The 23,278-nt window shown below is 37.0% G+C and overlaps 1 protein-coding gene across 1 annotated transcript in view; it reads right to left on the bottom strand.

Moving 5' to 3' along the window:
• Window positions 1-22,985, bottom strand: part of LOC123272179 — a 31,661-nt gene extending 8,676 nt beyond the window's left edge. Inside the window, exon 1 of the mRNA XM_044738881.1 lies at window positions 22,018-22,985. Within this exon, the coding sequence (XP_044594816.1) occupies window positions 22,018-22,576 (559 nt within the window). The 5' untranslated portion in view covers window positions 22,577-22,985. The remainder of the gene's footprint in view (window positions 1-22,017) is intronic.
• Between the last annotated feature and the right edge of the window lie 293 nt (window positions 22,986-23,278).

The following is a 23,278-nucleotide window of genomic DNA, read 5'->3' as shown; positions in this document are numbered from 1 at the left end:
TGTGCTCGATGGAAGGACTACAGAAGAAACACTGAAGAGATCATAGGCACCAGGCTCTCCCCCTCAAGCCTGGTGACCTATATGATCAAACAAGAGGAAAACTGGTCAGCTGTTGCAGTTTATGCACAGCACCTCCTGAAAGACAAAATCGCAGAAAGGGACCAGTAGCCAGGAGTAGGCGTCGTGAGACGCAGCACGACTGGATTGAAGTAATGCTAACGCGGTTCCAATCCAGTCCTCCCCGTACCATCTAGGGGAGAGGGGAAGAGGAATGTTTTTTTTAGTGGGTAAAAATCTCCACACTACCGACTATCGATATCTGCCGGAAGATGGGCGGCAGAGTTAACGATACCGGTGTCTTTTGAAGATCTTTTTTCGTACCTCTTTATAAAAAAAAAAAAAAAAAAAAAAAAACACACACACACACACACACACACACACACACAAAAGGCCCAGAGGAACAGCTTGAAATCCGGGACATTGACGACGAAACAACTAAAGACGATGTCCGGAAGGCCTTACAAGAGGCAGCTGGAAATGACTACGAAATATCTGAAGATGTCATTAAAATTCGTCCGGCCTACAGAGGTACTCAAACTGCTTCGGTACGATTGCCAGCAGCAATAGTGCAGAAGATACTTGGAAAGACAGGCAAAATAAGGATTGGCTGGGTAAATTGCCGTGTCAGAGCAATTAAGACACCATTACGATGCTATAAGTGCTGGCACTTTGGGCACACTACTGCCCAATGTAAAAGCGAAGTCGACCGATCTGGGCTTTGCATCAAATGTGGGCAAACAGGTCATCAAGCTGCTCAATGCCAAAATAAAGTGAAATGTGCGTTATGTGCGGAAAAACCTGGCTCTCAGGACACTGCTCACCGGTCTGGTTCTGGCCGATGTCCAGTCTTCCAAGAAGCACTCCAGAAGCTGACAAATAAACGAACATGAGGATACTGCAGCTTAACATCAATCACTGCGAAGCTGCGCATGACCTGCTTATGCAGACAGTACGGGAATTAAAGCTCGACGTTGTGCTTTTATCGGAGCCATATAAACATTTAGCTGGACAACCTTGGGAGACGGATATCACCACGAAAGCTGTGATCTGGGCTTGTGGTAAGCTCCCTTTCCAGAGTGTAGCTACCAATGGCAGTGCTGGCTTTGTAGCAGCATCAGTAGATGGCATCCGTTTTTACAGCTGCTACGCACCACCTAGCCTCTCAATTGCTGAGTTTACTGACTTCTTGGATCGACTGACCGAGGACGCGAAGCAACATCATCCAGTGGCGATAGCCGGGGACTTTAACGCCTGGGCAGTGGACTGGGGCAGTAAGCAGACTAATGCACGAGGAAGAGAGCTGCTAGAAGCTCTTTCTACACTAGATGTAGTCTTGCTCAACAGTGGTGACACGCCGACCTACACCAAAGGTGACGCAAGCTCGATTGTAGACGTCACTTTTGTCAGTACCAGCCTTGCTAAAGGTAACACTAACTGGAAGGTACTGGACATCTACACTGCCAGTGACCATCATGCGATACTCTGGGAAACGTCAAACGACTGGATGTGCAGAAGAACATACTAAGGCTCTGATGATGCGAGTAACACAAGCTTGTGATGCCAGTATGCCTCGCAAACGTGTTATGAATTCAAGACCTGCGGTACACTGGTGGAATGATCATATCAGCAACCTCCGTAAAGAGTGTCATCGAAAGAGAAGAATATCACAGCGTGGCTATCAACGACCTTACTCTGCAGTGCTGATCGCAGAGTACAAAAAAGCTCGTCGTGAACTTAATAAGGCCATAAAAGAGAGCAAAAGAAGATGCTGGAAAGAGCTCATATACGAGGTCGACAAAGACGTGTGGGGTCGGCCGTATAAGGTGGTCATGACGCACCTGAAGAAACAACAAATGCCGTCACCTACGTGTCCCCAACTCCTTCAGAAAATCGTCACTGCGCTGTTTCCACAGCAACACAGTCTCAATTATCAGTCAACGCAAGATGAACTGGACGACATTCCACCTGTCACTGAAGAAGAATTGTTGGAGACCTGTAATCGGGTAGGAAATAATAAAGCGCCGGGATTGGACGGAATCCCTAATATAGCCTTGAAAACCATCATAAAGGCAGCACCAACATTATTTCTAGACGCTTACAACGCATGCCTCAAGGAGGGGACTTTTCCTCGTAAGTGGAAACAGCAACGGTTAGTACTTTTACCTAAAGGAAAGAAACCGCCAGAAGAACCGTCATCTTACCGACCACTCTGCATGCTAGATACGGCGGGTAAGATATTTGAGCGTATCATCCATCAGCGAATAGATGCAGTAGTCGACCCACTCTTGGCAGACAACCAGTATGGATTCCGGAAAGGACGATCAACCCTGGACGCGATCAACCTGGTTGTTAATACGGCCAAAGAGGCAATCGCAGGAACTAGATGGAAGGGTGGAACGAAGAAGTACTGCCTGGTGGCTGCCTTGGACATCAAAAATGCTTTCAATTCCGCTAATTGGGACTGCATCATGCAAGCTCTCGACGAGAAGAACGTGCCAACATATCTTCGCAGACTAGTGATTAGCTATTTTACAGATAGAGTGCTGAAATACGATACAAAGAATGGTCCAAAAGAGTATGATATAACCGGTGGTGTGCCACAGGGCTCTGTTCTTGGTCCACTTCTGTGGAATATCATGTATGACGGGCTCCTGAGACTGAAGCTTCCAAGATGTGTCAAACTGGTAGCGTATGCGGATGATGTTGCCGCAGTGATCGTCGCCAAACACCTCGACGAGATTCAACATCTGTTTGACATCACTTTTGAGAAGATCAACCAGTGGATGGATACAGTGAACCTACAACTGGCCAAGCAGAAGACCGAAGCAGTGCTTATTACCAGCCGAAAAGAAGTTGAAACAATTAAGATTAATGTCGGTGACCGAGAAATCACATCACAACCATTTATCCGTTATCTGGGAGTGATGCTGGATGCACGACTCAACTTCAAACAGCAGGTGGAACATGTCAGTGCCAAAGCGTCAGTAGTGAGGGCTAGTCTCGCACGGCTGATGCCTAACATCGGAGGCCCAATGCAGAGCAGGAGGCTACTATTGTCATCAGTAGTCACATCAGTGCTCACTTACGGAATATCCATTTGGGCTGATGCACTGGAAACCCAAGAATCATGGAGAAAAGCTGGACCAATATACCGACAGAGTGCCCTACGAGTAGCTAGTGCCTTCCGCACTCTATCAGAAGAAGCAGTGTGCGTCATTGCTGGAACCCTACCTCTTAGAGTTCTAGCAGAGGAAAGACGGGCCCTTTACCAACGAAAAGGTCAACTGCACTGAGCCCGGAAGAACTTAGAATTGAAGAACGGCAAAGAGCATAGGCCGATGGCAACTACAATGGGATGCTGCAGAGAAGGGTAGGTGGACGCACCGTCTCATACCTCGGGTCGACATTTGGCTTAACCGGAATCACGGTGAGGTCAATTACTATCTTACGCAGATGTTGTCGGGACATGGGTGTTTTCGAGAGTATCTACACCGCTTTAAGCACGATGACTCTTCGGAGTGCCCGTCCTGCCCAGGAGCTGCTGAAGACGCGGAGCACGTCTTCTTTGTATGTCCTCGTTTCGATCCACAGCGTGAAGAACTGGAGAGGATCCTGAACCAGAGAATGCAACCAGATTCACTAGTAGAAGCAATGTTGTCATCAGAAGCTGCCTGGAACGCTACCAACACGTTTGCAACAGAAGTCCTTAAAGACTTGCGTTCCACCGAAAGAAAAAGAGCAAATAGCAGAAGATAGAAGGAAGATAGTTAACACCTTAGCCACCAGAAGGAAGAGCAGTAGCTAGATCCTCCCTTCACGAAGTAATGCCTGACGGCGGTTTCCATGAGGGATTAGAGGAAAGAAGGAAAAGGGGTTTAGGGTTTAGTGGGTAGGGGCGTTAGTGTCGAATTAGTATGACGCTGCGTCGAGTCGCCACATATCCAGGCCAAACAGCTATGCCTAGAATCCGTAAAAAGGATTCCCCACACACAAACACACACACACACACACTCGGGGCAGAAGAGATACTGCTACCGGGCGCGTCTCCCCGAGCGGATGGGAGAACGCTCGCTGTCCTTGGATGACACTTAATCTCTTAGTTGATGAGGTACAGCGGGTAGGAGCCAAGCAAAATAACCAAACAAAATAAGCTCCCGTGGACAAAACTCCCCTTTAATGGGTTGGTCACACTAACTGACCTAGCAAGACGATTGGTTCCTGCTGTAACTCACTGGGAGTGTCCGGAACCTGTATCGTAGTTGCCGACGATGCAGGCCACGGCTGATGTGAGCTTGCTCTGCCGAGGTGAAAGTTGCAGCAGTGGATCAGGAGCCAGCCACTTTGGGCACCCCTTGTGCTACATCGGAGAGAAACAGTCAAGTGGTTGTTGAAGAAGCGATGGACACTGGAGCCGAAGGTGACGGAGAATCAGTCGCTGAAGAAGAAAGTAAAACTATCACAACGGCAGAGACTGAATCCTTTGACCAAGACGGCTGCATCCTGAGGAAGTTGAAAAGAAAAATTCGTTCTCCCGAAGGCGGAGCTTTTCATACTCCCAAGAAGCTGAAAGACGTTGGACCTGGTCATCCCATCAAGAAGCAGGAAGTGGTTAAGGATCTTCCACAAAACTCTTGTGAACAGAACAAGAAGCCAGGCTGGGAAAAGGTGCAGTCCAGAAAGGACAAGAAGAAGGAGCGCAAGAAACTGTCCCCAGAAAAACCTCTGGTGCCTCCACCGAAGCCGAACCAGAAGCCAAGAAGAACAGCAACGAGACCGGAGGCACTTATTATCCGTCCAGCGAACAAAGATAAGTATTCTGAAATACTTACACGGATCAAGGCGGACGTTCGCCCAGATCAGGTCCGCAACACAGTCGAGAAGATACGCAGGACCGCGATAGGGAACATTCTCATCACGCTGTCGAAAGGCAGTAGTGATAGAGGTAAAGACCTGCAGAAGACTATCGCGGGAATACTTAAGGAGGACGCAAATGTCATTAGTACAGGACCTGAAGAAGACCTGGAAATTCGCGATATTGACGATACTACAACTAAAGATGACATTCTAACAGCTTTACAAGAGGCAGCTGGAAACGATTGTGGTATAACAGTAGAGGCCATTAAAATTCGTAAGGTCTTACGTAGCAGAACACAAATTGCGTCGGTGACTCTGGCAGCAACGGTAGCGCAGAAAGTGGTAGGAGAACACGGTAAGATTAGGATCGGCTGGACCAATTGTCGTATTAGAACAGTACTAAGACCAGTCCGATGTTATAAATGCTGGCATTTTGGACACCGTGCGGTTCAGTGCACAAGTAAAGTCGACCGCTCCAAACTTTGCATTAAATGTGGAGAAGAGGGACACAAAATCGCCGAATGTAATAAGCCTGCTAAATGCGCACTGTGTGCGGATCAATCCGGTACAGAGAATAACGCCCATCATGCCGGCACAAGCAGATGCCCAGTATACCAAGAGGCACTCAAGAAGATAACTGATAAACGAAAATGAGAATACTGCAGCTAAACATCAATCACTGTGAAGCGGCACATGATTTGCTCATGCAGACAGTACGTGAACAGAAGCTTGACCTTGTGCTTATATCGGAACCGTATAAACACCTCGGCGGCCAACCATGGGAAACTGACTGCACCAAAAAAGCTGTCATATGGTCCTGTCGCAAGCTCCCCTTCCAGAGTGTCGTTAACAATGGCAGCGCCGGCTTTGTAGCAGCATCGGTAGATGGCATCCGCTTTTACAGCTGCTACACACCACCTAGCCTCACTATTGTTGAATTCATGGACTTTCTGGATCGACTGACGGAGGACGCGAAGCAGTACTACCCAGTGGCAATAGCTGGAGACTTCAACGCCTGGGCAGTGGAATGGGGCAGCAAACACACCAACGCTCGAGGTAAAGAACTACTGGAAGCTTTTTCTACGTTAGATGTAGTATTGTTAAACAGCGGCGATGCGCCGACGTACACTAAAGGAGACGCAAGTTCTATTGTGGATCTTACTTTTGTCAGCAGCAGCCTCATCAGAGGAAACTACGACTGGAAGGTGATGGAGATCTACACGGCCAGCGATCACAATGCGATTCTCTGGGAAGTATCAAAGCACCAGAATCCTAGAAGACCGGCTAAGAAACTTGACATCGTTGGGTGGAAGGTGAAATCCTTTGACCCAGGTGCTCTAGTAGCTGCCCTAAATAGTGAACCGCTTACTACTGGATCTGCAGAAGAAATGACCAAGGACTTGATGAAGAGAGTGACCCAGGCTTGGGACACCTGCATGCCTCGTAAACGGGGCATGAACCAAAGACCTTCGGTGCACTGGTGGAACGAACACATCAGCTTCCTACGGAAAGAGTGTCTCAAGAAAAGAAGAATATCTCAGCGTGGTTATCGGCGGCCTGACTCAGCGGAACTAGTCGCAGAATACAAGAAAGCTCGTCGAGACTTAAACAAAGCCATCAAGGATAGCAAGAAGAACTGCTGGAAAGAGCTAATCAACGAGGTGGACAAAGACTTGTGGGGCAGACCTTACAAGGTAGTCATGGCAAACTTGAAATACCAGCCAATGCCGTCTCCTACGTGTCCTCAACTCCTACAGAAGATCGTGACTGCACTGTTTCCACGACAGCGCGTTTTCAACTACCTGTTGACACAAGACGAACTGAATGATATCCCACCTGTGACGAAAGAAGAACTGATGGAAGCTTGTAACCGCGTCGGGAATAATAAAGCGCCGGGATTGGACGGAATCCCTAATATTGCCTTGAAAACATCTATTAAAGCAGCGCCAGCGTTATTCCTCGATGTCTACAACATCTGCTTGAAGGAAGGGATTTTTCCTCGGAAGTGGAAACAACAACGGCTGGTACTACTTCCTAAAGGAAAAGCCACCGGAAGAACCGTCATCTTATCGTCCACTCTGCATGTTGGATACAGCCGGTAAGATACTCGAACGTATAATCCACCAAAGGATAGAAGCAGTTGTCGATCCACTATTAGCAGACAATCAGTACGGATTTCGAAAAGGACGATCAACCCTGGACGCAATCAACCTGGTTGTCGGTATAGCCAAAGACGCAATCGCCGGTACCAGATGGAAGGGTGGAACGAAGAAATATTGTCTGGTGGCAACCCTAGACATCAAAAATGCCTTCAACTCCGCCAACTGGGATCGCATCATGCAAGCTCTTCAAGAGATGAACGTACCAGGATATCTACGAAGGATAGTCGCTAGCTACTTCACGAATAGAGTCCTTAGATATGACACGAAGAATGGTCCAAAGGAGTATGATGTTACTGGAGGCGTCCCGCAGGGTTCTGTTCTCGGTCCACTTCTCTGGAATATCATGTACAACGGATTGCTGAGACTGAAACTACCAAGAAATGTCAAACTGGTAGCGTACGCGGACGACGTAGCCGTAGTAATCGTCGCCAAGCATATTGATGAGATAAATCATATGTTCACGATCACCTTTGAGCGAATTAACCAGTGGATGGACACAGTAAACCTACAACTGGCTAAACAGAAGACCGAGGCTGTACTTATCACTAGCAGAAAAGTGGTGGAAACGATCAATTTAAACGTCGGAGACCAAGAAATCACATCCCAACCATTCATTCGATATCTGGGAGTGATGCTCGATTCCCGACTTAACTTCAAACAACAAGTTGAACACGTGACCGCCAAAGCATCAGCAGTAGTGGCTAACCTAGTACGATTGATGCCCAACATCGGTGGCCCGAAGCAGACAGGGAGGTTATTGCTATCATCAGTAGTTACATCGGTCCTCACGTATGGGATATCCATTTGGTCCGACGCACTTGAGACCCAAGAATCATGGAGGAAAGCATGTCCGGTTTACCGACTGAGCGCGCTAAGAGTAGCCAGCGCCTTCCGAACAATATCAGAGGAAGCAGTGTGCGTCATTTCTGGAACTCTGCCGCTTAGAGTCTTAGCTAAAGAAAGACGGGCCCTTTACCATCGAAAGAGGTCAACTACACTGAGCGCTGAAGAACTAAGAACAGAAGAACGGCAGCACAGCATCTCGCGATGGCAACTTGAGTGGGACGCCGCAGCAAAAGGAAGATGGACACACCGCCTCATACCAAAGATCAACGTTTGGCTGAGCCGAAACCATGGTGAAGTCAACTATTACCTAACGCAGATGTTGTCAGGACATGGGTGCTTTCGAGAGTATCTGCACCGCTTTAAGCACGACGATTCTCCGGAGTGCCCGTCTTGTCCAGGGGTTATTGAGGACGCAAGGCACGTTTTCTTTGTGTGTCCACGTTTCGATCCTCAGCGTGAGGAGTTAGAGAGGATCCTGAACTGGAGAATCCAACCAGAGACAATAGTAGATGCAATGTTGTTGAATCAAACTGCTTGGAACGCTACAAGCACTTTTGCCACAGAAGTGCTTACAGAGCTGCGTTCCATTGAAAGAAAAAGAGCAAATGACAGAAACTAGAAGGGAGGAAAAATAACACCTTAGCCACCAGAAGGAATAGCGGTAGCTGGATCCTCCCCTCACGAAGTAATGCCTGACGGCGGTTTCCATGAGGGATTAGAGGAAAGAAGAAAAGGGGTTTAGGGTTTAGTGGGTAGGGGCGTTAGGGTCGAGTTTTAGTATGACACTGCGTCGAGTCGCCACATATCCAGGCCAAACAACTATGCCTGGAATCCGTAAGAAGGATTCCCCCCCCTAAGATAATAAAAAAAAAAAAAAAAAAAACACACACACACACACACACACACACACACACACACACACGGTGACATCACCGAGGAAATAGTCAGGAAAGCTTCCTAGGACCTCAAAACGTCGAGATCTGATAAAAACTCGATTTTCGAAAAACGGGGTGAAAACAATAACTTCCCGATTTTTGAAAATTTTCAATTTTCTTAGCGGGAGATAAAAATTTTTTTTCAAAAGATATGCAAATTCGAAATTTTCCAATTTTTCCAGTTTTTCAATTTTGATTTTGTAATATCTCGAACGCTATTATAGATACAGGAATAGACTTTCGTTTGTTTAATAGGGGACACTTGGGGCTATTGAAAAAGAAAAAAAAAGGAGAGGGCCGTTAGGTGGTGGTCTCCGCCTAACGGCTCGTGGGGGTAATCTGCGTACTCGGTCTCATTGTAAACGCGCCGTTTCTTAGCCTCCCCGTGTAAAAATGATATGATATCATTATGAAGCTCATAATGAATATCATAATGAATCTCATATTTTGGCACTAATATGAGATTCATATATGCGCCTTATCAATACTTTGGAAACCCGTAATAAGTAAAATACCTGTGAGAACGAATCTTTCTTAAGTAGATTAGTAAAATTTTAATTTTTTCTGTTAATCAGAGAAAATGTATAACAATTGAGAAAAACAGTATTTTTATCATGCACTATACTGTTGAACTACTTAACTTTCCTCTTTGATTTTCTTAACTTGGAAGAATATTTAGATAAACATTGACTATCTTGGTTTAAAAAAAAATTTTAACTGAAAAATTTTTTTCGTCTTAAAATAATTATTTTTTATTTTGAAAACAATTTATATCGTCCTAAGAATTTCTTTAATTTAATTATTTTGCATTATTTCCTGTATATAGTTATGACTCAATAACTTTATATCACGGTTTAAAAAGGCTAACAATATCATTATGATTTTATGCAAATATGCAGATATGACCATCATTAAATTTTGAATTCAATTCAATATCATTATGATTTCATAATAAAATTATGTTAATATCATCATGGAGATACTATCCTAACGAATTTCCAACAGTAAGAAAATTTTTTTTCTTGAATTATGAATAAAAGGCAACAATATCATTACAATATCATAATTAATTTGAAAAATTTCAGCCTGATTCCATCATGAGTTTACGCAGATACTATTATGACTTCAGTATGAAATTATGCGTTTGTAATTATGGATTGGTCACGAATCCCTATGTGACCGATCCGTGTAGATCAAATTTTATAATAAAACATAATCAAATTACTAGAAATTTTCTTTCTCCAACAAGAAAAATAAAAATTTTATAATCTAGTTAAAAAAAAATTCGTTTACATAAGTATTTTACTTATTACAGGTTTCAAATATATTGATATGGCTTTTATATGAATCTCATATTAGTGCCAAAATATGAGATTCATTATGATAATCGTTATGAGCGTCATAATGATATATTATTTTTACACGGGTTGAGTCTCAATTTTTAAGCCCTGGGAATGCCTCACTTCGCACATATGTATCGAAAATATCTATTTTTTTCCTTTTACAGAACTTCGTTATATGATAAAAGAAAACTTCTGACCAAAATTTGTCCAAATCGAAAGGTTTTGTTTTCAACTATTGTTTGATTTGACATGGAATGACCCATAAGTAAATATTTTTCGTTAATAATTAATAAAAATTAGCATTTGTCAAATTATTAAGAATTTTGGACAAGAATTCTATTAAATATATGCATATTATCATTCTAAAGTTAATAATGATGGGTTTTTAATACATATAAATTGATTTTCTTGTGTTTAAGATGAAAACAAACCATAATTTTTAACAGTCTGAAGTGTGAGACTCGATATCTTTGAAACGGCTTGACTTAAGCAAAATTTTAATCAGACCTTTTTTGTAGAGCATTTAATTGCCCATAAGAAAAAGGTTTAGTTTTATCTATAAAGTAGCTCGTTGTCACGTAACAGAATTCCAAACTTTAAAAGAATATTTTTCTATGTTATTTAAATGGGAAATAGAAATTATTTGGCGTCACCTCTAAATATTAATATTAAGAGCTCATATTTTCAGAGGATCTTTTTCGAGAGATACTCTGACGATTTCTCAATGTTCGTTGAAAAAAAAAAAATATTCGATTTTTTTGATACACTAATACAGACATACAGACACTATCGCGGAAATAGTCAGGAAAGCTTCTTAGGACCTCAAAACGTCGAGATCTGATGAAAACTCGATTTTCGAAAAACGGGGTAAAAACAATAACTTCCCGAGTTTTGAAAATTTTCAATTTTCTCAGCGGGAAGTTAAAAATTTTTTGAAATGTGGTTTTTTTTCAATAACTTTTAAACGGTTCTACCGATCGATTCCAAAAATTAATCAGCTCTTAACATCAAAAAACCACGTCGATCGCCGCCAGCTCGGTCGAAATCGGTTGATTCGTTTGTGAGTTATCGTTGTCGAAAGAAAACCGAAAAAAGTGTTTTTTTGGAATCACCCCGAAATTCTTAGTTTGATCAATTTATACTCAAATATTTTTCATGAGGCTTTAAAAACTGCATCGAATGTTGCTAACCACGTGAAAATCGGTTTATTCAATCAAAAGTTATTGTGGTTTGAAAATTCAAAAAGCTGTGTTTTATTAAATTGCTATTAGAGTTTTGAGCTTGAACTCAAAATGACACAAAAATCATATTTTGAGCTTGAAGAGCTCAAAAAAGTAATGTATAATTTTTAGCCTTTAGGTACAAAATGAGCGGGAAGTTGCCGGGATGGCCTTTAGGGTCAACCGTCGTCCTAATTTTTTAACTTCCCGCAAAGAAACCCATACAGGAAAATACGACGGTGCCAGATATGGGCCACGCTTGGCGCAATGCTGTCTATCTCTGGCCCATGCTTGTAAACCCCCTTTGGCCCAGCCTTGGTAGAAGTCTGGAGTGATAACAGGATGCCAAGCTTGGTTGCCAAGACTGGCCCAAGTTTGTTAACCAAGACTGGCCCAAGTTTCTAAGCCAAAGCAAGCCCAGGCTTATTTACCACTATAGAATTTACTAAAAGAAGTAGATTATAAAATATATTTAGAATCTAATTGTTAATATTAAACCAAATTAGTATTAAGAACCCAATTTCGAATAAATTAAATTCTCTGAAATAAAATAGTAAAATTCTACGAAACGGTTAAATTATTTTGTATAATATGAGTAGTTTTTAGTTGAAATGATAAAAAAGGAAATTTTTAATTGTCATTGATTTATTTTAATTTTGATGTAGAGCTAACGCAAGTTTAGATGACTTAACTCTTAATTCAGACCTAACTTTCACTAATTAGAGAAATAAAGTGAAATTCGCATTTGCCCTAACCGAGATTCGAATCCGAGCCGCGCGCTTGCCAGACCGATAACTAACCCCTATGCCGTACGACCGATAAATTGATATATATCTCATCATTCATATGAACCAATTCTATTTGGTGACGGAGTGTGACGGTTTATTATTTATATAATTTATGTTATTTAATATTGTGTTTTGATGAAAATTATCTATTTTTTACAAATATTTAGTAATTAAAAAAAAGCAAAAGTCAAGTTCTTATATTACTTTAGACTTTGTAAATCATTCTGTATATTTTTAATATCATATTATAAATTTTAATGTTTAAAATTATTAATATTAAAAATTCAACTGTAAATTATTATATTTTAATTTTTTACACGCTTTATATTAGCTTCACTTGTATGTCAGTTTGTCAGTATGTCAGTAACTCTCCGTGGGTAATCTGCGCGCCTGCGGCCTTCCTTGGTTCTGGTAGCCGTTTCTCAGGCTCGCTCTCCGAAATCGAACTCTGATTCCCCGTATTTATAATATTTATAAATAATTATTTTTTTTTTATTAGCTTCACTTGTATGTCAGTATGTCAGTATGTCAGTATGTAACTCTCCGTGGGTAATTTGCGCGCCTGAATATTTTTGATAATCAACAAATAATAGTTTAAAAAAACTAAAAAATCACGCTTTTATAAATAAACCAAACTAAAAGTAAAAATAAATAATAGTTTAAAAACTAAAAACACGCTTTTTATAGAAAACCAAACTAAAAATAGAAAATAAATTTAAATTAAGAATAGTGTTAAAAATTTCAATAAATATAAATTAATAATAGTGTAAATAAAAAAAATGTATTTTATTTTAAAAAAAGCGTGGGGTGCTTTTTAAGATATTATCAAAATGATAATCACTCTACTCATATCTGTCAATAAAATATTTATAACTATTGACACCATGCACCTCACGCTTTTTTTAAAATAAAATACATTTTTTTTATTTACACTATTATTTATTGAAATTTTTAACACTATTCTTAATTTAAATTTATTTTCTATTTTTTAGTTTGGTTTTCTATAAAAAGCGTGTTTTTAGTTTTTTTAAACTATTATTTATTTAAGACCATATCAATTTTGACGATACACAATTGTTTTGTTTAAAAAATAAATTTTCAATTTCAGCATTTGCTATCAAATATTCGCTAAGTAATAAATATTTACTGTTCCAAATTATGTAAGTTAATGATTAATTAAGTTTGGATTTTTTATTAAATGACCAAAGTTAGGTTGCTCAATTCTGTCTCAAGTCTGGGTTTCCATTCGAAAGCCAAGGCTAGGTTTCCCAGTCCTGGCCCAAGTCTGGGTCGCCATATCACAATGTCACGTGAATATAAAAACTTCAAAACCCAAGTTAAGGTGTCTCTGGGTTTGGCCAAAACTGGGTTATTCAATCGAGGCCCATGTTAGGGTTACTATTCAACGGCCGAGGTTAGGTTATACAATCTTGGCCCAAGTTAGGGTTACCATCCAACGGCCAAGGCTAGGTCATTCAGTCTTGGCCCATGTTAGGGTTACCATTCAACAGCCGAGGTTAGGTTACACAAACTTGGCCCAAGTTAGGGTGACTGTAGGCTTGGCCAAGGCTAGGTTATCCAGTCTTGGCCCATGTTAGGGTTACCATCCAACAGCCGAGGTTAGGTTACGCAAACTTGGCCCAAGTTAGGGTGACGCTAGGCTTGGCCAAGGCTAGGTTATCCAGTCTTGCCCCATTAGGGTTACCATCCAACGGCCAAGGTTAGGTTACTTAAACTTGGCCTAAGTTAGGGTGACGCTAGGCTTGGCCAAGGCTAGGTTATTCAGTCTTGGCCCAAACCTGGGTAATCATTGGAATGGCCACGGCTGATTGCCCAGTTATGGCCTGGGCATGGGACAATATAGTTTTGCCAAGATGGGCTTCCCAATAATGTCCCAGGCATGGCCCCGTCGTTCAACTCTGGGGCTTCCTGTAAGGGAAATTAAAAATTTTTTTTTATGTATTTAAAAAATTAACGCCATTACTCGGAAATTATGTTTTCTTTCGCTTGATTATATTTTTCGTTATGCTATGTATAAAAGAAGTCATCAAGAGATAGAAGAGAATGAAAATATTTGAAAAAATTATTCTGGCTTCAATAAGAAAATGAGTTCTCTTTAAGTACTGGACTGTACAATAAAATTTTTTCCATCAGTAGTACTAATAGGGAAAGTTGTTTTCGAACGCGCTTAGCTTATATTTTCTCTCACTCGGTTAATGTCTTTTATTAAATATACATGTAAATAAATAAAAAATTTAAGTAAATTTATACGAAATGGCGTTAATGACTATTTTGAGTTAGTAGGGTATCAATATCGATCTAGTTTAAAATTATTTTCAATTAGTTAAAGTAAATGGAATATTTTTCTTATCTCTTGAGACTCAACTGATAAGAAGTACATGTAGCTGTTCCGAATCGAACTAAAATAAAAAAAAAAAAAAAGATATCTTATGAAGTCATAGAAAACGATAATTCCAGCCTTAAATAATAGAAAACTAAAAATTATCAATTTGTCGTAACGATTGACTCGATAGCTGAGAATAATTTTTTTATAATTCATTTTTTGATTGAAATATCTGAATTAAAATTTAAGTTACAAGTATATAATTTACGGATTTAAGTATCTGTGGAAACGTATTCACTTTTTTGATTTACTAGATTGACCATCGTTATGATTGAAGAAATTTTTCAAGATTTGAAAAAATAATAAAAATGAGTATGTTTGGCTGTGAATCAAATCTTTTGCGTATATAAACAACAATATTTTCCACATTTTCAAAGTTTTTGCAGTTAAAAAAAAATTAAAAAACTTAATTTTTTTCTATTACAAAATATACTTTAATTATCACTCGATAGATGAAGAATCTATTGTTACTCTTGTCTACTCATTTTCCTGAGGCTACTGAGCGTCAATAACTCAGTGTTTCTTCTAATCTTATCATAAGTTTGCTTCAGGCATTTTGACGAATTTGTCACTATCTAGTAAATCGTTGGAATTTCGAATAAGAACAATAGAAAATATTTCGCTGCTTTAATAATTTAATTACATTAATATTTATAAGGTTTTTTCTCAATTTTATTTGTCTCAATATTTTGCTTATTCTTACACATAATGCATAATCCGGAATTCTTTTCAAATCATGATTTTGGGAAAGTCACGGACACTTTAAAATTCATGGAGAGAAAAAAATAGAACTTATTCCTATGTTAGAATGGTAATCATTACCATGCTACATAGTAACGGAAATTTTTGTGAGAACCCTGTGTAAATTTGCTAATAAAAAACTCAGAATATGTGATAAAAATTTGAACAACCACTCATTCGATGCGGAATTAAATTCTAAAAAAAATGTTGTTTTTTTATTTGTTTTTTTTTTTTAATTTCAATTTGTTGTTGACAAAATACATAACCAAAATAAAAAATCTCAGTTTTTTGTAAATAACTCAATAACTATTGGTGACATCAAAAATCGGAAAAAATATCCTTAAAGAGAAGGAAATTTAAAAAAAAAAGTCTCGACTCCCAGAACTCTAGCTTGCCGTCGTATTTTAGCATCGACACGGCCGTGTGACAAAAGTCGCGCGGAACCGTATTTTAAACATTAAATGAAATTTAGGAAAACGGTTGACCCTGAAGGCCATCCCTGCAACTTCCCGCTAATTCCATACCTGGATGCTTAATATTGCACGTATGCCTTTTTTGAGCTCTCCGAGCTCAAAGAGATAGCTTTTCTGTGCTTTTGAGCTCTTCGAGCTTAGAAGTCTGATAAAACACTATTTTTTTAATTTTCAAACCGCAATAACTTTTGAATGAATGAACCGATTTTCATGCAGTTGGCAGCATTCGATGCAATTTTGAAGCCTCATAAAGAATCTTCAAGTTTGAGTTGATCGAACGAAATTTCGGAGTAATTGCGAAAAAACTCTTTTTTCCATTTTCTTTCCTTCACGATATCTCTCGAACGAATCAACCGATTTTGGCCGGATTAGCGGCGATCGATGTGGTTTTTCAAGGATAGAGCTGATTAGTTTTTGAACTTGATCGATTGAGCCGTTACAAGTTATTTAAAAGAACCACTTTCAAAAAAATTTTTTTTCACAGTTTTTTTGAGGTTCCTCAAAATCTATCGGTCTGAATCGGTCCAAATTTTATTCAAAATCTAAGTTTGGCCAAGCCCTTTTGAATGGCACCAACCGCGATGAAATCAGTTGATCCGTTCAACAGTTATAGGAGAATTACATACTTACGTACACACACACATACACACACACACACACACACACACACACACACACACAAACGCGCGCGCGCGCGCGCGTGCGTACATACAGACGTAGTGACAACATTGCGGAGGAAGTCAGCGAAGCTTCGTGTGACCTTAAACCATCGAGATCTAATGAAAACTCGATTTTTGCAAAACGGGGTAAAAACAATAACTTCCCGATTTTTGAAAATCTTCGATTTTCTTAGCGGCAAGTTAAAAATTATCGTTTTTCAAGCTAGAGTTTTGGGAGTCGAGATTTTTTTTAAATTTCCTCTTCTTTAAGGATCTTTTTCCGATTTTTGATGTCACCAATAGTTATTGAGTTATTTATGAAAAACTGAGATTTTTTATTTTGGTTATGTATTTTGTTAATAACAAATTGAAATTTTCTTAAAAAAAATAAAAAAACAACATTATTTTCAGAATTTAATTCCGCATCGAATGAGTGGTTGTTCAAATTTTTATCACAATTTCTGTTTTTTATTAGAAAATTTACACAGGGTTCTCACAAAAATTTCCGTTACTAAGTAACATAGTAATGGTTACCATTCTACATAGGAATAAGTTCTATTCTTTTCTCTCCGTGTTCATTAAGCATGTTGTTTTTTCTGTTTTTTATTTAATTTTGCTTTTATTTAATACTCATGGAAACTAATGATATCAAGATACTAAATAAAATGACTTAAAACCTATTCAAAAAAAAAATCAATTTTATCGTTTTTATAAAATAACCACCTGCAGCAAAATTTTTAGTTTTATCAATGGTCACTGTAGCCGTACCTGTGATTTCAAAAGAGTTTTTCAAAGTGATATTTTTTAAATAAAAAGATAAATAGTAGGAGAAAAATTAACAAAATTAAACTCAACTCATTCGAGTGCTTTTGTCAAGTACTTGAGGTAGTACTACCGTTACCACAAGAGTCAAATCACAAAACCTAACCTTATTTGATTAACGTAGTAGATTTCCCTATACTAAATCACGTTGGAGAAAGAAAGACAGAGAAAAATTTTGAATGTTTTTTATTAATAAATATTTTCATATTCTTGGAAACCATACTGATTGTTATTAAATATATTCTAGATGTTATTTTCTCTCGTTGTCTTGATTTTTATAAGAATCTGAACGTCCAGCTTTGTGAAATAAAATAAAGTCTGTGATTCCCCATAAGGACCAATGGTAAAAGCAAAAATATGTAGATATTAATATTTTTTTTTCAGAACTTGCTAGGCTTCCAAAAATTTTACTGCTTAATTATGATATTATAAAGTACCAATATGCCAATTTCATTAAATTCTGAACGTCAATTCTAAAACCGTTAGTACTACCTTAAGTGTCAAGACAGTAATAAATTTTGCGTCATTCTTTTAAAAATTGTTGTGTTAAATACTTAAGGAGGTATAGGCGTTAAGTCGAAATAATAAGATCAATTTAAAATTTTTAGGATCGAAAGAAATGTATTTATTACGTGTTGTGTTAAAATTTCAGAGACCTAGGGTTCATAGTTTATTAATAAAAAAAGATTAAAAATAGGTTATTTAACATTGTAATGACATACCAGATCTCACACCTACTCTTGTTTTAATAAATTTCATGATGAAAAAATAATGAGAAAGCTTTAAAAAACTCATTGTAAAAAAAAAAAAAAATTGCGAAAATTATTGAAAAAAAAAAATTAAGTTGAGGGTACTTACTTATAAAAATAATCGAGTTTGAAAAATCTAAATTTAAAAAAAATAGTCAGCCATAGCAAATGTGGGTTATGTTGACGGCAACGTCGCAAATAGTGGGTCACGCGGGAAATTTAAAGCTTCAATGAAATAGGTTAAAAGAAATATCAAATAGGTTAAGAAAAGTATTATAAAATTGTTATTATTTATTATAAAACATAACATAATTAAATAATACATATTTTAATGCTTTAATATTTTAATATTTTTAACAGCATTACTTGTAAACATAATACACACGTACACATCACAAACACGAATAGAGCAGTCAACGCATGCGCAACCGCGATAAAATTTATTGCGTTGCCAAACTTTTTAAAAAATATTTAAAATTAAAAAACTTATTATTTTATTCAAATTTAAAATAAATCATCAATTATTTGATAATAATATTTAATGCATAAAAGATTATTTCGGTAAGCTAAATGTCATTAAATCACTAGTAAAAACTTGTTAAGTTTTCTGAAAGTACAGTCTCGAACAAAATGAATCTTTCTCAAGTCACGTACTATAGTATAGCTATATATATATGCATTGTGAAATGAAACTCAGTGAACGGAATGTACGTCAAATTAATTAAAATAAGTGTTGAATATTTAAAACAAATTTTTTTGACGCAATTACGCAAAATTTTTTACTGTGTACACCCATACAGGACAATACGACGGGGCCAGATATGGGCCACGCTTGGCGCAATGCTGTCTATCTCTGGCCCATGCTTGTAAACCCCCTTTGGCCCAGCCTTGGTAGAAGTCTGGAGTGATAACAGGATGCCAAGCTTGGTTGCCAAGACTGGCCCAAGATTGTTAACCAAGACTGGCCCAAGTTTGTTAACCAAGACTGGCCCAAGTTTCTAAGCCAAAGCAAGCCCAGGCTTATTTACCACTATAGAATTTACTAAAAGAAGTAGATTATAAAATATATTTAGAATCTAATTGTTAATATTAAACCAAATTAGTATTAAGAACCCAATTTCGAATAAATTAAATTCTCTGAAATAAAATAGTAAAATTCTACGAAACGGTTAAATTATTTTGTATAAAATGAGTAGTTTTTAGTTGAAATGATAAAAAAGGAAATTTTTAATTGTCATTGATTTATTTTAATTTTGATGTAGAGCTAACCCAAGTTTAGACGACTTAACTCTTAATTTAGACTTAACTTTCGCTAATTATAGAAATAAAGTGAAAATCGCATTTACCCTAACCGAGATTCGAACCCGAGCCGCGCGCTTGCCAGACTGACCTCTAACCCCACACCGTACGACCGATAAGTTAACGCACATCTCACCATTCATATAAGCTAAATCTATATGGTGACAGAGTGTGCCAGTTTATTATTTATATAATTTATATTATTTAATATTGTGTTTTGATGAAAATTATCTATTTTTTACAAATGTTTATTAATTTAAAAAAAAAAAGCAAAAGTCAAGTTCTTACATTAACTTTAGACTTTTTAAATCGTTCTGTATATTTTTAATATCATATTATAATATTTTAATTTTTTTTTTTAAGATCGTATCAATTTTGACGATATACAATTGTTTTGTTTAAATAATAAAATTTCAATTTTAGCAATTTTAGCAGGTTAGGTTACCCAATTCTGGCTCTAGTCTGGGTTGCCATTCAACGGCCAAGGCTAGGCATCCCAGTTAAGATTTAACCCTAGACTGGTCACCCGTATAGCGTGACGCCGCGTAACAACTACTCAACCTATAGAGACTCGCTATAGTGCGAGCGAGAAACTAAAAAAATGGTGACCAGTCTAGGGTTAAACTAGGGTTTTTTATTTTTCAGAAAAAATTTTTTCCCATAGTTAAATAAGAAAAAAGATGGTAACTTGAATAGGATTTAATCCAATTAAAATTCTTAAACAAATCATTAAATATTAATAAATTAAGACAGCAAGGAGCCGAAAGCTGATAACACCAGCCAATGCTTACCTCAAAATTTCAAATAGTTTTAAAAAGTTTTTTATTTAGTTTGTTTAACTTATAATTTATGTGATTGTTTTGTAAGGAATAAATAAACTTTTATCAAAAAAAAAAGCTACGCATCCCAGTCTTGGCTAACGTTCGAGTAATTATTGAGTCGGCCAAAGCTAGATTGCCTAGTCCTGGCCCAAGTTAGGGTGACTCTAGGCTAGGCCAAGGCTAGGTTATTCAGTCTTGGCCCAAGCCTGGGTAATCATTGGAATGGCCAAGGCTGATTGCCTAGTTACAACCCGGGCATGGGACAATATAGGTTTGCCAAGATGGGCTTCTCAATAATGTCCCAGGCATGGCCCTGTCGTTCAACTCTGGGGCTTCCTGTATGGGCAAGTATTCAGTTAAATTATTATATGAAGTATATATGCACCAACTACTGCCATTCGTCTATCGGAAGAACTATTAACTGAAAATGTGTGTGCAACTAGTCTTGAAATATTTAAAAATAAAATATTTGAATTCTTGTTTGATACTGATTTGTAACATAAGTAAATTCAGTTAAATCGAAATTCTTAAAATTGTAAAATAAATTAAGCTAAACCTACAGTAAAAAGTAAAAACTATAATTATTCTGTATATACTACAAAATTTTTTCAGATTTATAAATATGTACTTTATAAAGTTGCCATAAACTTGCCATTAGGCAATTATGTCTTGGCATAATAAGTAAATAAATATCTAAATATCAACTTCCGGCAGTTTATTAATACCAACCCAAATAATTTATAATAATCCATTTAATAATATCCAAGCTTTATACATAACATTATATATCGATGGTCCAATTAGCAATTGGTCTAACTCTTTATTTTTTAGAGAGTAATTTTTTAACATTTTGATCTAGCAAGAGTTCACTTATAAATTATTTAAATGATCCTAACTAAAATATTATACCTCTATTAAATATTAAATGGTTTTTTAAAGTGATAATAAATTTCGAACTAATTGTATTTTCGTACAAATGAAAGATTCTCTAAAATGGAGTTAGACAATTTGCTAATTAGAACGTCGATGTGTTTCAATTTATAATGCATTTGATAGTGATTCTATGAGAGATTTCACCAGTATTACAAAAAGTTTTATAACTCGAAGAGCTCAAAAGCATAGAAAAGCTATCTCTAAGCTCGAAGAGCTCAAAATAATATTTAAATTGTATTTTTGAGCTCGGAGAACTTATGTGTACAAAATACATATAAAATAAATATAAAGTGTTTAAATAAATTTTTTATGCTTGATTCTATATGTTTCATATATGTTAAAAATTTATATTATTCCTATGAATGGTGAGTCAGTACTATCGACCGTTTACAAATGTGTTATTTTTGGATAGTAAAAATTCAGTGGTGGGGATCAAAAATATCCGTGACAAAATATATTGAATATTTTTTATGAAAAATTTTATTAAATCTCGCTTCTTAGAATATTATTCATTTAAATTTTTATCAAAATATGTGAAATTTAACTCAACGAATCCTAATCTATCCTAAATAACTGATTAATACTCGAAAAAATAAGAAATAAGCTAGAGAAAAAAAGCTTGGATTATTGAAATGCACTGAGATAAAGCTAGGTAAATTTAAGAAGTAGTGTTAAGAGATACTATTTATAAAAAGTACACTGTATAGTATGAGATCACAGTAGGATTTTTGACAGTTTTCAAAAAAAGTATACTTTTCTACGGTGGACACAAAATCGCTCTCACTATATAATACAACGCATATAATAGTGATGTTTTTCAGTTCTATTAGCTTTGAACCAATAGGTTTAAACCTGGTCTTCAAGATCATCTGTATTTTAAATTATTATTGAATCATCATAAATCTCACCTCTGTGAACAGGCATTAGACGTTGATTAGATTGTAGAAATAATGGATGTTCCTGCTCTTCTTCTTTTATTTGCCATTTTTTTATCCTTGATTGATGTTGAATATTTTGTTGTCGATATTGTCGAGACTGCTGATAATGTATATGATGGCTGATGCCCATATGTTCACGATCTGATATCTGCTGCTGATGTGGATAACAATCTTGTGAAAGTAATCCAGAATTATAAATCTCTTTTTCAGAGGTATTTTTTGCATTTAATACGTTATTGTTTTCTCTACTAATTGAAACTGAACTACTATTTTGATAATTTGAATAATCACGTAATCTAGATTCTACAGATCCACTTGATTCCACACTCTCGGGAGAAAAGGTATAGATAGGATTTACTCCTAAATTACTATTTTGATTAATTCTGGTTCGAAATTCTTCTACAGTCATTTTATCATCCTTGTTATCATTAGTTTTGGGTCTTAGGTCGATATCAACATCTTTATCTGGCATACTATTGTCACATAAATTTCGTGATGAACCATTTAAATATGTTTCAGCCACTGACATCGCAACAATTATTATGTTCTAATTTATTATACATTGAATACCCACTCTTGTTTTTTGAGAAAGAAGGCTGTTAGTCTTAATGATCGCGACATATGCAATCATAAATCATGGTGACTGAATTATAATGGTTCCGTCAAGATTTTCACGTTTTATTTAAGTGTTAAATGGAAAACTATTTCATAAACGTTGTATTTTCGATAAGAAAACATATATTCACTGCTAACTGTTGATTTGCAAGTTAAATTGATATTCAATTAAGCACTAACGACTTTTTCTTACGTCAGAAATAGATTCATTTTTTCGTTTGAACAACTAATTATAGTAAATATTTACGATCACATCATAGAATTAAAAATATATTACAGTTCTATGGAATTTTGTGTTCCGTTAGTATTCGATGACGATATGTTACTGACAATACAAAGTTTACAATATAATACTGTAGAGTGGCTATTAGTTATACTGTCGTTACACGTATCAGATTTGACAGTTGCCTCAAGCGATAATCGTAATTTTAGGGAACTTATCGATGTTATTTCATTCAATAAACCATTGTAAAAGTTGATTTTAATGTTATTTATTAATTTAGTTTTTATTTGAGCAAGCAGTTCATTACTGATCTTTTTATTTTTTCATTTTAGTAAAGTTCACAAAAAATATTAAAATTGTGATGGTTAGAAAAATTGAGATCTAAAAACAATA

The sequence above is a fragment of the Cotesia glomerata genome, linkage group LG1 (genome assembly GCF_020080835.1).
Source record: "Cotesia glomerata isolate CgM1 linkage group LG1, MPM_Cglom_v2.3, whole genome shotgun sequence".
Lineage (NCBI taxonomy): Eukaryota > Metazoa > Arthropoda > Insecta > Hymenoptera > Braconidae > Cotesia > Cotesia glomerata.
Note: the sequence above shows the minus strand (reverse complement) of the source record. Positions and strands in the feature narration are given on the sequence as shown.